Source organism: Astatotilapia calliptera, chromosome 17 (genome assembly GCF_900246225.1).
Source record: "Astatotilapia calliptera chromosome 17, fAstCal1.2, whole genome shotgun sequence".
Classification (NCBI taxonomy): domain Eukaryota; kingdom Metazoa; phylum Chordata; class Actinopteri; order Cichliformes; family Cichlidae; genus Astatotilapia; species Astatotilapia calliptera.
Window position 1 is genome coordinate 7,005,410 of NC_039318.1, and position 16,148 is coordinate 7,021,557.

Below are 16,148 nucleotides of genomic sequence, written 5' to 3' on the forward strand. Positions count from 1 at the left end.
ACCAATATGGCAAGGCCATGATGATCCACTTGGTAAAATAAATCCGCTTGGCATCTTTCTTGGCCTTAAGACAACAATTCTGATGGCTAAAGATCCAAACGGGACACAAAAAAAAAAAAAAAAAAAAAAAAAAAAAAAAAAAAAAAGAGAAATATCAGCAGAAGAGATTAACATTGGGATCTCAAAACTCAAGACTTTTAAAGCCCCAGGATGTGATGGATTTCCACCAGAGTGGTATAGGCAGATGAGGGAACCCTTAATCTCGCTACTAAAGGCCTCTTTTAATTACACTCTGAGTGGGGGGGCGCTCCCACCATCGTGGCGGGAGGCGTATATCTCTGTCATACCAAAAGCAGGGATGGATAAAACTGACCCCAGAGGTTATAGACCTATTAGCGTGTTAAATATAGACTATAAACTATTTTGGCTAGGAGATTGAGTACATTGATGCCCACGCTGATAGAGGAGGATCAAACTGGCTTCATTGGTAACAGACAAACACACGATAATATCAGAAGGGCCATTCATATTATTGACCGGATACTTAAAGGGAAAACTGGAACAGTTCTCATTGGGCTTGATGCGGAAAAGGCATACGATACGGTCGGGTGGGAATTTCTGTTTCATGTGTTGAAGAGATTTGGGCTATGTGACAAGCAGAGATGGGCAGTTACTGTAATCTGATTACTTTTTTCAAGTAACGAGTAAAGTAAGGGATTACTATTGCAAAAACGGTAATTAGATTACCGTTACTTTCCCGTAGGAACGCTGCGTTACCGCGTTACTAAAACCGTGATTTTTTGCGAGAATGTCTCACGACAGTGACGTAAGCGAGTGCGCCGTTAGTGACAACAGCTGTGTGCAGATCAACAATGGATCACATATCAATTGTGGGAGAGAGTATGAGCATGCAGCGTTTAAAGCGTGGAAGTACTGACCTTACTTTAAGTTTGATTCCATAAAAAGGGACAAAAACATTAGCGTCCATCGTGCGTGGGAAGAAAACTTCTTTTTACAGCGAAAAAAAACGCTAAATTTCCAAGCAAGCACCGAGTGCGCAACGACGTAATGGGAAACTCACAGAGAAACTCGCGGATTCTTCAACTGACCGCGGCACACCTGCACCAGGGTAAACCTCCGCCTACCGCAGTCCTGCTTTACAGGTGAAAATAGAGCAACAGGACCGCTGAGTCTTTGACTTTATTTATTTTCTGCTGTGTTTTACTTGCATCTATTTGAAAGAGTGAGTGTAAACACAAAAAATATTTTATTTTATTTTATTTTATGTGCTGGAATGTGCAGAAAATATGTTTAAATGTTAAACTAATTTATTCAAGTCAGAGAATGTTGCATATAATTAAATTTTTGCTTGATGCATAAAGTTAAAAGATTAAAACTGATAAAACAAGTTTAAAAAAAAGAGACTTTTCCATTTGATTACATTTTGTATGATGGATTATGCAGAAAAAGTAGAACTGGGCTGAAAGATCTGTGCTTTATCACCTCTTCAGGTTGTAAATCGTGTTTTTAAAAAGTAACTAAGTAACTAAGTAATTAATTACTTTTGAAAATAAGTAATCAGTAAAGTAACGGGATTACTTTTTTGGGGAAGTAATCAGTAATTAGTTACTGATTACTTTTTTCAAGTAACTTGACCAACACTGGTGACAAGTTTATTCAATGTACAGGGAGTGCAGAATTATTAGGCAAGTTGTATTTTTGAGGAATAATTTTATTATTGAACAACAACCATGTTCTCAATGAACCCAAAAAACTCATTAATATCAAAGCTGAATGTTTTTGGAAGTAGTTTTTAGTTTGTTTTTAGTTTTAGCTATTTTAGGGGGATATCTGTGTGTGCAGGTGACTATTACTGTGCATAATTATTAGGCAACTTAACAAAAAACAAATATATACCCATTTCAATCATTTATTTTTACCAGTGAAACCAATATAACCTCTCCACATTCACAAATATACATTTCTGACATTCAAAAACAAAACAAAAACAAATCAGCAACCAATATAGCCACCTTTCTTTGCAAGGACACTCAAAAGCCTGCCATCCATGGATTCTGTCAGTGTTTTGATCTGTTCACCATCAACATTGCGTGCAGCAGCAACCACAGCCTCCCAGACACTGTTCAGAGAGGTGTACTGTTTTCCCTCCTTGTAAATCTCACATTTGATGATGGACCACAGGTTCTCAATGGGGTTCAGATCAGGTGAACAAGGTGGCCATGTCATTAGTTTTTCTTCTTTTATACCCTTTCTTGCCAGCCACGCTGTGGAGTACTTGGATGCGTGTGATGGAGCATTGTCCTGCATGAAAATCATGTTTTTCTTGAAGGATGCAGACTTCTTCCTGTACCACTGCTTGAAGAAGGTGTCTTCCAGAAACTGGCAGTAGGACTGGGAGTTGAGCTTGACTCCATCCTCAACCCGAAAAGGCCCCACAAGCTCATCTTTGATGATACCAGCCCAAACCAGTACTCCACCTCCACCTTGCTGGCATCTGAGTCGGACTGGAGCTCTCTGCCCTTTACCAATCCAGCCACGGGCCCATCAAGACTCACTCTCATTTCATCAGTCCATAAAACCTTAGAAAAACCAGTCTTGAGATATTTCTTGTCCCAGTCTTGACGTTTCAGCTTGTGTGTCTTGTTCAGTGGTGGTCGTCTTTCAGCCTTTCTTACCTTGGCCATGTCTCTGAGTATTGCACACCTTGTGCTTTTGGGCACTCCAGTGATGTTGCAGCTCTGAAATATGGCCAAACTGGTGGCAAGTGGCATCTTGGCAGCTGCACGCTTGACTTTTCTCAGTTCATGGGCAGTTATTTTGCGCCTTGGTTTTTCCACACGCTTCTTGCGACCCTGTTGACTATTTTGAATGAAACGCTTGATTGTTCGATGATCACGCTTCAGAAGCTTTGCAATTTTGAGACTGCTGCATCCCTCTGCAAGATATCTCACTATTTTTGACTTTTCTGAGCCTGTCAAGTCCTTCTTTTGACCCATTTTGCCAAAGGAAAGGACGTTGCCTAATAATTATGCACACCTGATATAGGGTGTTGATGTCATTAGACCACACCCCTTCTCATTACAGAGATGCACAACACCTAATATGCTTAATTGGTAGTAGGCTTTCGAGCCTATACAGCTTGGAGTAAGACAACATGCATGAAGAGGATGATGTGGACAAAATACTCATTTTCCTAATAATTCTGCACTCCCTGTATAAGAATGATTTATATGTCTCCAACAGCGAGGATCAAAGTTAATGGAAGCCTCTCAAATCGGATAACACTACAACCTGGCTGTAGGAAGGGCTGCCCGCTGAGCCCACTGCTCTTTAACCTTTTCATTGAACCGTTGGCTCAATGCATCAGGGAAGAGACTCGATTGGCGGGGGTTACAACGGGGAATGTGGAAAATAAAATTTGCTTGTATGCAGACGACGTGCTGGTAGCGCTAGGAAACCCGGAAGAGGGAATTCCTCTGCTTATGGAAATACTGGAAGAATATGGCAGACTGTCTGGTTATAGACTAAACATTCAAAAAACTCAAATCTTGACATTCTTTTTTTTAACCCCTCAAGACAATTGGTAGCAAGATATAGATTCGGATGGCATCAATCTCAAATGGAGTATTTGGGGATCCTGCTGACAAAAGACCTTGCATTGTTATATGAAGTTAATTATAATCGGGTGGACAAGAAGATATATGAAGATCTGGAGAGGTGGGGTCTGCTCCACCTCGATCTGGGCAGCAGAGTTAGAGCAATAAAGATAAATATCCTCCCAAAGCTGCTATATTTGTTTGCAGCGCTTCCAGTGGAGGTTCCAGCAAAACAATTTAGGGAGTGGGATATGCATTGCTCAAGATTCATATGGGGAAATAAAAGGCCAAGAGTGAAATATGCAACAATGCAGCTGCCTGGTGAGCGGTGGGGCATGGCTCTACCGTGCTTTGAGGATTACTATCTGGCAGCCCAGATCAGACCTCTAGTGTGCTGGTGTAACTCTAAGTTTGAGGCAAAATGGAAGGACATTGAGCTTTCTTTGATGGATTTCCCAATACAGTCTGTTCTGGGGTCTCTTGAGAGTTTACCACAGGCATATCAGATGCAAAATTTATGTGTAAGTTTTTCCCTGAAAATATGGGCAGACGTGATTAAAATATTTGGTCTTAATAGGGAAATAGGGTTGCTGGGATGGCCAGCGTATCTCCCACGCTTCCTTCCAGCATTGTTAGACCATAAATTCAGGGAGTGGTCCAGGCATGGAATCACTGCAATCTGTAAGATAGTGAAGCATGGGGAGCTGATCAATTTTGAGGACGTGTCAGATTTACGAGATCGGCAGGGAAGATTTTTATCGTTACCTACAGGTTCGGAGCTTCTTCCAGAAGGAACAGAGGCGGTGGTTTACGACACCAACTCTCTGCCATCTATAATCCAGTTTTGAGATCCCTTCCCAGACGCCTTAACGCCCACTCACATCCTGGGCCATCTGATCTCAGGAATTTGCATGATAAGGTGGGGCCAGGTTTCACAATGAACTCACCCGAAACTCTGGCTGATTGGGACCCACACCCAGTTTCACACCTTGGCTCAGGCGATTAGAGGATCATCAGGGGGTCCTTTTGTCCCTCTGTGGGGGGTTACTCCCACTAGGTTTATATCTGGGACTCTCCACCATTTGACCTTAGAACTGAAGAAGCTTCTCGGATGAGAGGTGAAACGTCTTCAAGTAACTTAAAGAAGTCCAGACGTTTTTCTTTGCAAGCTCCTTTGCCTAGAGGCAGAAGAATACAGTTGACACCCAGTATTCATGGGGGTTATGGACCACAACCCCCCCAGGAATAGCTGAAATCTGCCAATACTTGAGACTACCTCTAAAACGCTTACGGCCTATTTGAATTTTCCCAGGAGCTTTGTGTTTGGAATTTGCACATTGTTTGGTGAACATTATTTAAGAAAAAAAAGACTTTTTATTGCAATTTTGCTGTTTTTACATTAATATTAATATTTGAAAATTAATAAAATTAGTCACAAAAGTGAAAATAATTAGCGAATATTTTGGATATGCTCTACCGAAAAAAAAAAAATCCATGAATAAGCACATTTCCCATGAATAATTTGGAGTTCGGTTCCACAGAAAGATCCGCAAATACTGAACCGGGAATATGTAGGGGTCGACTGTATCGTCTCTGATATTCATTTATCAGTGTCAGCAAGACTACGCAGACTAAGCCAAATGTCTTGAAAGTTGTCAGTAACCCATTATATTGGTGATATTTATAACTCAAAACTCTTTTCATATGATAAAGCATCTGTACTTTGTTTAGGATTACAGACCAATGAAACCAGAATCTAACATTGTCAGATTTCACTGGAATACTTTTATTATAATGCCACAAAAGAGAAACCAAATCTACTTTGTAACTAACTTTATTCATACTTATCTGGTCTAACGTCATGGTTTGAAGGTTCACCATCATTAGAGTGCTGCTGGAATGCAAATTCATTGTTATCAAGTCTCTTTATCAGTTTTTTTTTTTCCTATATCCTTCTTCAAAGCAAATCCATGAGCAGTGGTTCCAGGGAATGGGAAGACGATTAAGAATGTTTATAGGAAAAGCACTCTTACTCCATCCAAAATCTCACAACTGCGTACTACCTACTCACTATGGTTCCCTTTGTTCAGGATACTTTTGTGTAAATAAAAAAGAACTAGGTATCTTTGAAGACTTCCTGAGATTGTGTGTTACCAAGGAAACAATCTTGTTTGAGATGACACTACTAGAGACTAACATGTTAAAAATGACATAGTTATAAAATGAAATTATAGATTTGAATATTTCCTTTTAGTTTTTGAAGTAAGATCCAGTCCAGTAATGTCTCATTTGTGACACCACTGCATTGCACTTTGATAGAAATATGTAGCCACTGCTTACAAGATGCAGTGCTCCCTCAGACATAGTAGCGTGTTACCCAGTGGTACTAAATGTGTGCACTAACTCTTAATTATCATTTTGACGTATTAAATACAAATGATGTGGTATGCAGCATTACTGTGTGGCTCCACAGTGTCGTTTTTTTACACATTCGCTTGGTAAGCGAAAGGTTACTGATTCAATTCCAGTCCGAGTCACAAATCCTCTCTGGGGTTGTATAAGCAATTTAAAACATACAGCCATGATCCACAGTGACAAAGGAGCAGCTGAAAGTAGCTTTTCAAATACTGTAGCGTGTTAATATGGGATTTGGGATAGAGCTTTGATTTGAAAGTACACTGCACAAACTAAAGAACCACGAGTGTTGTGACTTTGGGATCACACTACCTTGACGTGACTCTGAGCACCCAGGTTGTAGATCTCTGTAGGCTTCACCTGGCTTATGATCTTCACCAGACATGTGCTGTCAGTCAGGTCACCATAATGCAACTTCAAGTCTGATAGAGAGTGGGACAGCAAAACACATTTTCTTATCTCAACACCAAAAGAAAATAAATAAATAAATAAAAATCACACTTGTTGCTCCTTCATGTATTCACTCCTGATGACCAATGGAAGTCTAAGTCCTAATATCAGGATCAAGACCAACAAAAAAATATATTATTGTGTTTCTCCTTCCCCTCATCCTCAACCGGTCACAGCAGATGGCTGTCGCTCCCTGAGCCTGGTTCTGCCAGATGTTAAAAGGGAGTTTCTCCTTCCCGCTGTCCCCACTGTCAAGCACTTGCTTAATAAAAAGCACCTTGGGGAGAGTTGTAATTTGGCGCTATATGCATAAAATTGAATTTTAAAAGTCAAAATTCCAATATATCTGCCATTATTTTTTTCTCCTTTCAGACACACAAGTCATAAACAGATTTCACTGACATTTTTTATACATTCATTTACTTCTTTATGCTCTCTAGTTGTGTTTGTGGCTTTCCAAACATGTGTGTCTCCAACAGGTAAGTTGCAGATTGCCTTCCGGTGGACAAACTGTGCAACATCATCACACATAACATGAAAGGGTGTTTCTCCCCTCTCTTCTTTACCTTTTAAATGCATCAGCTACTATAAATGGCAGTAGTGACAGATTGGATAATAGGAAATATCAGCTGATATTTTAATTTGGTTACTCTTTTTTCCTCCGTAAATAAATGAGATACTTACTGCCCTCGGTATGCGTCTGTGGATTTTGGTAAAGATGCTCAATGCGACCTGTGTTGAAGGAGCTGGAACGCCGCAAAATACCATGAACCTGAGAGAAAAGGGGGAAGAAGAATTGTTAAATTTAAAAAAAAAAATCTAGTGTCTTAAAACATAACACACACAAAAAAATTAAACTACAATTTACACCATTCATGTCAGTTAATTTGTCATTGTTATTACGATTTCAACATGGGTAAATACAGACTAAACATATTCTGAGGCATGCTGCAGTTTAAAAAAAGGTTTGCTTACAACGATTACTCCATTCAAGTTTTAATTAAGGCAAACAAATCGTACTAAACTAATAACACACTAACAGAATTATTTGTATTATTATTATTTTTATTTAGTTTTCAATGAGTAATTACACAGCTGATAAAAAAGAGGCCTGCTCTTACAGTAAAACCACTGTGTGTTCAGCAGAAGTCGGCAAGAGGTGAACTCTGCATATATAGTCAAACTACATCTTTAATTATATACACTGAGGTGTCAAAACTAGAGATGGACCGATCCGATATTACGTATCGGTATCGGTCCGATACTGACCTAAATTACTGGATCGGATATCAGAGAAAAATAAAATAAAATGTAATCCGATCCATTAAATATCACGAAAGCACCTCACAAAACTTGCAACACGACGTAACTCGCCTCAGAACGTTAGCACGTCAGAGCAGTATGCATCACGTGATAGAGCGGCTGTGGCATGCCGGACCTGTCGGTGGTCTGGATAGCATTTGGAGCTTCGCTAGCAACCCGGCATTTCATCTCCGACAAAGTTATCCCCGAGAGAAGTAAAGCAAGTGTGTAAGTCCATCTCTGAATGTTTGTAAAGCATTCCTGCCTGCCTCTTCTTGCTGCTACTTCAATCATGAAACTGCTTAATGATCAGCTGATCGGCTTTTCTGTCGCGAGTCCATCTCTCTGGTTTGTTTTTGGCCCACTTTGCACCAGAAAGAGGAAATCAGTGGATAAACAACAGCAGCACGTTTAAGCTTGATCAGCTGTTGTTAGGATTTATTTAATATTACTTTCTACACCAGGATCTTTTTTTTTCGTAGCTGACGCTGGTAACTGAGCAGGGGCGGATCTAGCAAAGTTTAGCCAGGGGGGCCGATAGGGCATTAACAGGGAAAAGGGGGCACAAAGACATACTTTTCTTTCTTATTCTCATTTAAAATGTCTAGCTATTAATAAATAATTATCTGACACCCAAAGTTTCAATTTGATGTAAAATGAATAGAAGTCCATTACTGTATATAGTGACTATTAAGTCTAATATACCCTTGTAAGCTATAGTACTTTTTCCTTTGGGAAGGTACCATCTGTGCAGTCTGCAATTTTGTTGAAGAAAGATGTTGAATCTATTTAATATTTTAATATATTGAAAAATAATTGATTTCTGTGCATTTTTTTTCACACTGCATCAAATTAAGGTTGATTACGTCGATTAAGCATCATGAGGTGGCGCGTGAAGGGTGGTTCACTATTTTTTTTTTTTTTTTGTTGCTGGGAGTTGGAACCCTATTAGTTAGGTTGCTTAATATTTACGCTAAGTACTCTTTAAAATACCAGAATAGGGAGGATGGTGTAGGTTTAAGTTTATTAGATTGATCAGTATTGCTGAACTATGAAATTTATTTATTTTTTTATTTATTTTTTTACATACAGGTATAACAGAATAGCTTTAGTGTAGTTGTTGTTTTAAACTTGAGTATGAACTTATACAAAATGCAGCAAGATATTAAAAAACAGTTTTGTTGATTAAAAAACACTATATTGGATTCATATCGGTATCGGCAGATATCCAAATTTATGGTATCGTATCGGACATAAAAAAAAGTGGTATCGTGCCATCTCTAGTCAAAACTCATTAAGGGTACTGGGGAGGTCATCAAATATCGTCTCTATTCGGGAAAGAGTTAAATTTAGGAGTTCTTAGAACTTCCTTTAGCTGCAGCGACCTCCATCAGACACTTCCTCTAGCTGCTTGTGAGACTTCCAAAACAATGAGGAGGAATTTTGGTACATTCCTTTTACAAACAAAAGAGATTCAATTAATTTGTATTTCTGGGATTTTCATTTTCAGTTATTCTGTCCGTGTGTGCGCTGAGTCATTGTCTTCCTGCATCAGTCCTAAATTTCACCTGACTCACTGCTGCCATGAAGTTCTTCAGTAAAAATGCCTGGATATCATTTTCATGTCTTTAATCTCTCAGTGACCCAAAGGCATCCACACCCTTACAAATTGCGATGGCCCCTCCACTAAGCATCACAGATTTTTGCAGATTTCTGTGTGACTTGCTGTTGCCTTTGGTTTCTTTTACATTTGTTAGAACTAAACACTGACCTGTCGGTGGAATCTTTGCTGGATGCCCGCTGGTACAAAGAGTCAAAACAGATTGGATTTGCCTGTAATTTACAATTTGCCGTAAAAGTTTTTTAACGTTTCCCAGCTATTTCTCTAGTTCCAGTAGTCAAAGCCTAATAATAAGGAAACTGGCTCTTATCTTTGACAGATCACTGGAACTGCCACAATCTGTTTCACTGCATACATTGATATAATAGCATTATGTTTAATGGCTCCACCTCAACATTTTGTTTTGTTTTTTCGCTGCCTGTGATCTGTGATCTGTACTCCACATTCTTAGAGGAAGGTCTGCTCAGGGAAGATAACAGGACCTGATCCAAGGGGAGTCCATTAGTGGGACGCTGTTCCCTGACCTCACTTCCTTTATTCACTGTGCACTTCCTGCCTGCCTGTGCACTCCTCTTTAATGCCACTCCTCACAGCACCTCCAACCCTTCCACATCAGCATCCCAAACCTGGAGCCTGTGTCTACTTTTCCTGTCTGATGTCTGTGAGGCAAGCAGCAGATGGCAGAGCTGACCAGGGAGCCTTTGATGAAGCTAGGTAGGGGCTGTTCGATATAACGATATATATCGGATGACGATATAAAAACCTCCATCGTTTCATTTTACGCTATCGTTTGTTTCGTGTTGTCGCAAAATAAACTGTTTACGGCAATATTTTTTCATCATTTTGATCAATGACTGTTTTCTACAGTCTTTGGTTTTGATGGTCACTGTAGTGGCTATATTAATTTCCTAAAGTTCTCACTTTCTCTTATATTTAATATAACCACACTACGGACGGACAAGCGCCTGTTTTTATGCATTGTCGTTAGCAACAACGACGGTAACACCATCACGTGTCCGCTTGTTTATGTTCCACATAAACCTTTCACAATAAAGCTCAAGATCCTGTTGAGACTTTTCAAAATAAACTGAATCACGTGAAAGAGTATGCAGAGTTTTGACGGATGAGAAGCAAAAAAGAGCAGTCAGGTGCTAAAAAATAAACCTTAGACTCAAACGTTAGAACAGGCTTTTCCCCGCAGCACGCCGTGTAAGAAATACTCACAAAGAAAACGGCGGCCGTTACAACATATGTCTAAAAATATATACAGGGTGGGCCATTTATATGGATACACCGTAATAACATGGGAATGGTTGGTGATATTAAAGTCCTGTTTGTGGCACATTAGTATATGTGAGGGGGCAAACTCCTCCAGATGGGTGATGACCATTTAGAAGTCGGCCATCTTGGATACAACTTTTGTTTTTTTCAATAGGATGAGGGCCATGTGACACATCAAACTTATTGGTAATGTCACAAGAAAAACAATGGTGTGCTTGGTTTCAACGTAACTTTATTCTTTCATGAGTTATTTACAAGTTTCTCTTTGTTCACAACCATTGACATGTCGAAGAGGTTAACACGTGAGGAGCGGATCGAAATTGTGTTGATATCTGGTGAACACAGTAACCGGGTCATTGCAGCAGATTTCAATGCAAGACACCCTACGAGACCACCCATCTCCCGTGCTACAGTTAGCAAACTGCTTGCTAAGTTTCGTGAAACTGGTTCAGTGTTGGATTTGCCAAAATGTGGATGCAAAAAAAACTGTCACTAATGAAGAAACATCAGTGGCTGTCCTAGCTTCAGTCAGCAAGAGCCCACAGCGTAGCACTCGCTGCATGTCACTGGAGAGTGGCATTAGTTGAACATCCCTTCGGCGGATATTAGCTACTCACAAATGGCACCGTTACAAACTCCAGCTACTGCAGCATCTCAGCGAGGATGACCCAGATGAATTTGCAGAATGGGCAAAACAAAAATTGGAACAGGACCCTCAGTTCACGCAGAAGATTTTGTTCAGTGATGAGGCAAACTTTTATGTGAATGGTGAAGTTAACAAACAAAACCACCGCTATTGGTCTGAGACAAACCCACATTGGATGGATCCCTCCAAGACTGTTGGAACAACAAAAGTGATGGTTTGGTGTGGTATATGGGGTACAACGGTAGTGGGTCCATTCTTCATCAATGGAAACCTCAAGGCCACTGGATATTTGAAATTGCTACATGATGATGATGTGTTTCCCTCTTTGTGCACTGAAGCTGGCACGTTCCCTGAGTTTTTCCAGCAAGATGGTGCACCACCACATTATGGGTGCCAGGTCCGAGCATTCCTAGATGAACACTTTCCTGGAAAGTGGATTGGTCGTCGTGGGCCAGCTGAATGGCCCCCAAGGTCTCCCGATCTGACCCCCTTATACTTTTATCTTTGGGGTCATCTGAAGGCAATTGTCTATGGTGTGAAGATACGAGATGTGCAGCACCTGAAACTACGGATACTGGATGCCTGTGCTGGCATTTCTCCTGCGGTGTTGCTATCAGTGTGTGAAGAGTGGGAGAAGAGGGTTGCATTGACAATCCAACACAATGGGCAGCACATTGAACACATTTTATAAGTGGTCAGAAACTTGTAAATAACTCATGAAAGAATAAAGTTACGTTGAAACCAAGCACACCATTGTTTTTCTTGTGACATAAGTTTGATGTGTCACATGGACTCTTCCTATTGAAAAAACAAAAGTTGTATCCAAGATGGCCGACTTCTAAATTGCCACCATGGTCACCACCCATCTGGAGGAGTTTGCCCCCTCACATATACTAATGTGCCACAAACAGGACTTTAATATCACCAACCATTCCCATTTTATTACAGTGTATCCATATAAATGGCCCACCCTGTAGTTTCACGCATCAGTTAAAACACTCGACTCCAAGTACACAACGCCCAGCTGGAAACAGTCCACGCAAGTCGAGCTGCCCGAGATTCACAGAATTTACAGAAAATGTTAATTTTTTGTGATTTATATTGTTATCGGACGATATATGTCTTATATCGGGATATGAGATTTTGGTCATATCGCACAGCCCTAAAGCTAGGTGTTTCTCCTGCACATCAGAGGGGAAGTGAAGTCATGCTGCGACTGTCAGGAGATGTAATGAAAACTCCTGAAACATGTATGTTAACGTACGTGTGACCTTCTGTAGCCACGACTACACTACAAATGCAGCATACGGCTTCACTCTTTGCCCTCCACATAAACTCTTTACCTGAATACAGTTCACATATACTTCAAGGTCTCTGGGCAATGGACGGGATAGAGAAACCAAAAACTTCTGATTACATAAGACTCAAAGATTTTGTTCTGATTACACCAGTATTAGTTTGGCCACTATGGAAAAGTCTCAGCATAAGCCAGCTCCTTTTCTAGATCTGCAATAAGCCAGCGTCCTCTTCCCACTTTGGGCACAGCTCAAAACACTGCCAGTGGAAAACTGAAGTTTAGTAAGAGACCAGGGTGCAATACAACCGGTTTCTTAACTTCCAGTGCTTCTTCTTATCTTGTTGGGTCACAAAAGTAATATTACTCTAGTTTTTGATACTTTTTCTCTATGAGAAGAACATTATTTCTCTATCCTGTCCATTCCATTTTTAGAATTCACCCATCCAATCTCACCCTGCAGCACAGACACATATTAATGCCTCCCACACACACAACTTTAAACAACTTAAAAAGAAAGAAAGAAAAAGAAACCATTGTTAGCCTCTGAGTTCACTGACAGACTGTTGACTTTGCGTGTTCCTGAGCACACTGAACAGCAGGTGAAAGCTAGTGACCTCACTCGTATGGCTGTCTAATAACAACCATTTCCCTGTTAATGGTTTGACCTGGGGTAAAAGGACAGGGGTTAAAAAGCTCATGCTGCACCAGGGGCCTTATCAGGGTGAGGTGTGAGTCAGCCAGTGTAAGTAGCTGACTGTCAAGATACGTCACACTCCCTCGGGAATACCCACAAACTGCGGCAACATACACACAGAATGTCGTTCTGTGTGTATGTTGGCATTCACGAGTATCTGCGCACATATGTGCATCTGTGCATGTGTGCGTGCGTGTATATGTGTACAGAGGGGATTTTTATTTTACCTCATAGCCTTTAGCGAGCAGGAACTCCGCCAGGTAGGAACCATCCTGAAAAAGCACAAGACAACACCAGTTAAGACCTGTCAAATAACACTGCAAAGACAAAGAGTGTGATTCACACATACACACCAAATCACAGCAACACAACCAAAACACGATAAAACATTCACCGCCCATTTCGGCTGAATTAATTTTATCACAACGTTTAAATGATTACAGGATGAGAAAATGTTTGACGTGTTAGAGCACCTTTTATTTCCTCTACGGACTCCAGAGATTCAAATTCAATGCTCCTACTAAAACTGAGGATTTAGGAATATAATTAAAGGACACAAGTGATTTATCAGAGAAAAAAGAAATAGATTCTTGTGGCATGATAAATAAAATAGTATTTTCTCTTGTTCAGTCCAATAAGAGTTACATTTCTGGCGATGTGTCTATGACCTAAGCTAACACATTAAGTCACAATTAAGCTTGAGGTCAACTTTGGATTTAAATTTGTGGTATGTTGTTGAGGGAAGAAAAATAAAATTAGCAGTCAAATAATAAATAAAATAAAAATTCCAGAGTCTCTACTACGGTGTTGAAATTAAATACTTCAGTACTGGCTAATACTGGATCCTGGGATCGTCAGGCATGACGTCCACATGGATCAGGATCGCTGGGCACACACTGGACCTACTTTGAAACGTGTGTGTGTGTTTGTGTACGTGTGCTGGTGATGTGAGAGCACGATCACTGTCAATAAGGTCTTGTTCCCCTCACCCATGTTACTCCATGTCTTTTTACTTGCTCAGATTTTCCGACCACACGTTCTGGAACACTGTGGAACATTCCAACCCAGTCATGGCATCCATCCCTCAATCCCCCTCACACACACACACACACGTATGGCCACACTGCCAAGATGCCAGCCTGAGGCTTCCTCCTCATGTCTGGGGGAAACGGTGAAGGTGGGGGGGAAAGGACCGCAGGCTACTAGAGGTTGGGGAGCATGCAGGAACCTGCACTCAGCACCAGGATGGTGGTGTCTTAGGCTACACGCACTTTTAAGTGACAGTAATAGTAATAATAATTATAACAACAACAGTGTAAAGGCATAAAATCTGTTCCTCTTTCTTGGGTATTGTAATCAGAATTGCTGTAGCATTTTGTACAATCTGAAGCCGTTTTAATGCTTTCTGATTGACGCCCATAGGAAGACCATTTCAATAATTTAAACGTGAGGAAACAAAAGCATAAATGACAGTACGAGTGTCACAGAATTGATCAGATTCTTGCAAAATATCCAAGGTAGTCGTAGTAAGGCCTGGGTGACCTTGTTTATGTACTTCTCAAAGCACATTTCTGACAGCTGATTTTACATAGTAAAACCTGATGAAGGCGTCGTCTCATATCAAACCAGTTTGTGAAACAACGCCATTTGACCACAGCTCAAGGCAAACGTGGCGAACGGTAAAAGACGGCGTGAAAAGCAAACACACAAAGGCCTGAGAGATGACGGATCACTGAAGAGACAATAACGGCACAAATACTGGATGTGACCGGAAAAAAAGGTGAATTTAAGTTCAAAGTGTGCTTGTTTTCTCACTTACATACTGGTGCCTCATTTCTGGATGTCAGCAATAGCAACTGCCCCAACCAGATAAATAATCCAAAACATTACTTTACAAATAACAATTATAACGATATTTTTCCCCCCTTTGACAAACCCCAATGTTAAGCTTAATCTGTAGTATTGTCTTACTGAATACAACCCTTTGTTGATTTTTGGTCCCCATTGCGGTCAAAAAGGCGGATGAAGCAGTGTATGCTCTAGGGTGGAGTTACCCTGAAAAGTTGCTCTCTGTCTCTTTTTGCAGTCAGGTCCAAATCACTAGTTCCTTTTGGTTTTTAAAACACAATTATGTAATGGCCATTCTGGTGCAGGATGACATACAATAACTGCACCAATAACTGGTGTAGGTTAATTAAAACCAACAGCTATTTCATTTGTATTAATAATTGTATAATATTTCTTCGCCTTATTAGTAAAAACTGGCGTTTCAAACACAGTGAGATAAATACATTGTGGCTCTTTGCAAAGGTTTGCTCGACATATAGACCAGACGATTAATTAACAGATTATAGCTGCAGCCCTCTGTACTACACTACATGCCTACTTAAAGATCCTGTATCTGCAGGTTGAGCAACCTGGCAGTAAGTTGGCACTGATGCCCAACCTGTTTCTGGCTAAATCCACGTGGGAGATGGGCATGGACGCTGGCAGCCCCTCACCCGTCCCCACGGCGTTCAAAGCTCCGGCCGGTGTCATGTTTTCCTGCCCGTGTGCCAGGGTCAATGCGTTCCATGCCAGACCAATATGGAAAACAAGTCTGAAGAGCTACAGCTCTGTTTCAAAACAAGAGGCTCCTTTGAGGCCATATTAGCCCATAAACCCTGGCCTCACCTCGCCGTTTCCTGTTATGGGGAGCCTGGCGCTTGCTGCGAGTGAGGGGGGCAAGTACATGCACGTTCACCTGCCAGGTCAATGCCACACCACAAAGATTCATTTACACCTATGACACAATATGATCACTCTTCTCCAAAGCTATAGTGCTT

The 16,148-nt window shown here is 40.7% G+C and overlaps 1 protein-coding gene across 1 annotated transcript in view; it reads right to left on the reverse strand.

Moving 5' to 3' along the window:
* The window catches only part of gmds (GDP-mannose 4,6-dehydratase), a 195,309-nt gene that overhangs the window by 167,517 nt on the left and 11,644 nt on the right, over positions 1 to 16,148 (reverse strand). Inside the window, exons 2-4 of the mRNA XM_026147546.1 lie at positions 13,551 to 13,595; positions 7,167 to 7,254; positions 6,345 to 6,454 (exon numbers count right to left, since the gene is read on the reverse strand). Of these exons, the coding sequence (XP_026003331.1) occupies positions 6,345 to 6,454; positions 7,167 to 7,254; positions 13,551 to 13,595 (243 nt within the window). The remainder of the gene's footprint in view (positions 1 to 6,344; positions 6,455 to 7,166; positions 7,255 to 13,550; positions 13,596 to 16,148) is intronic.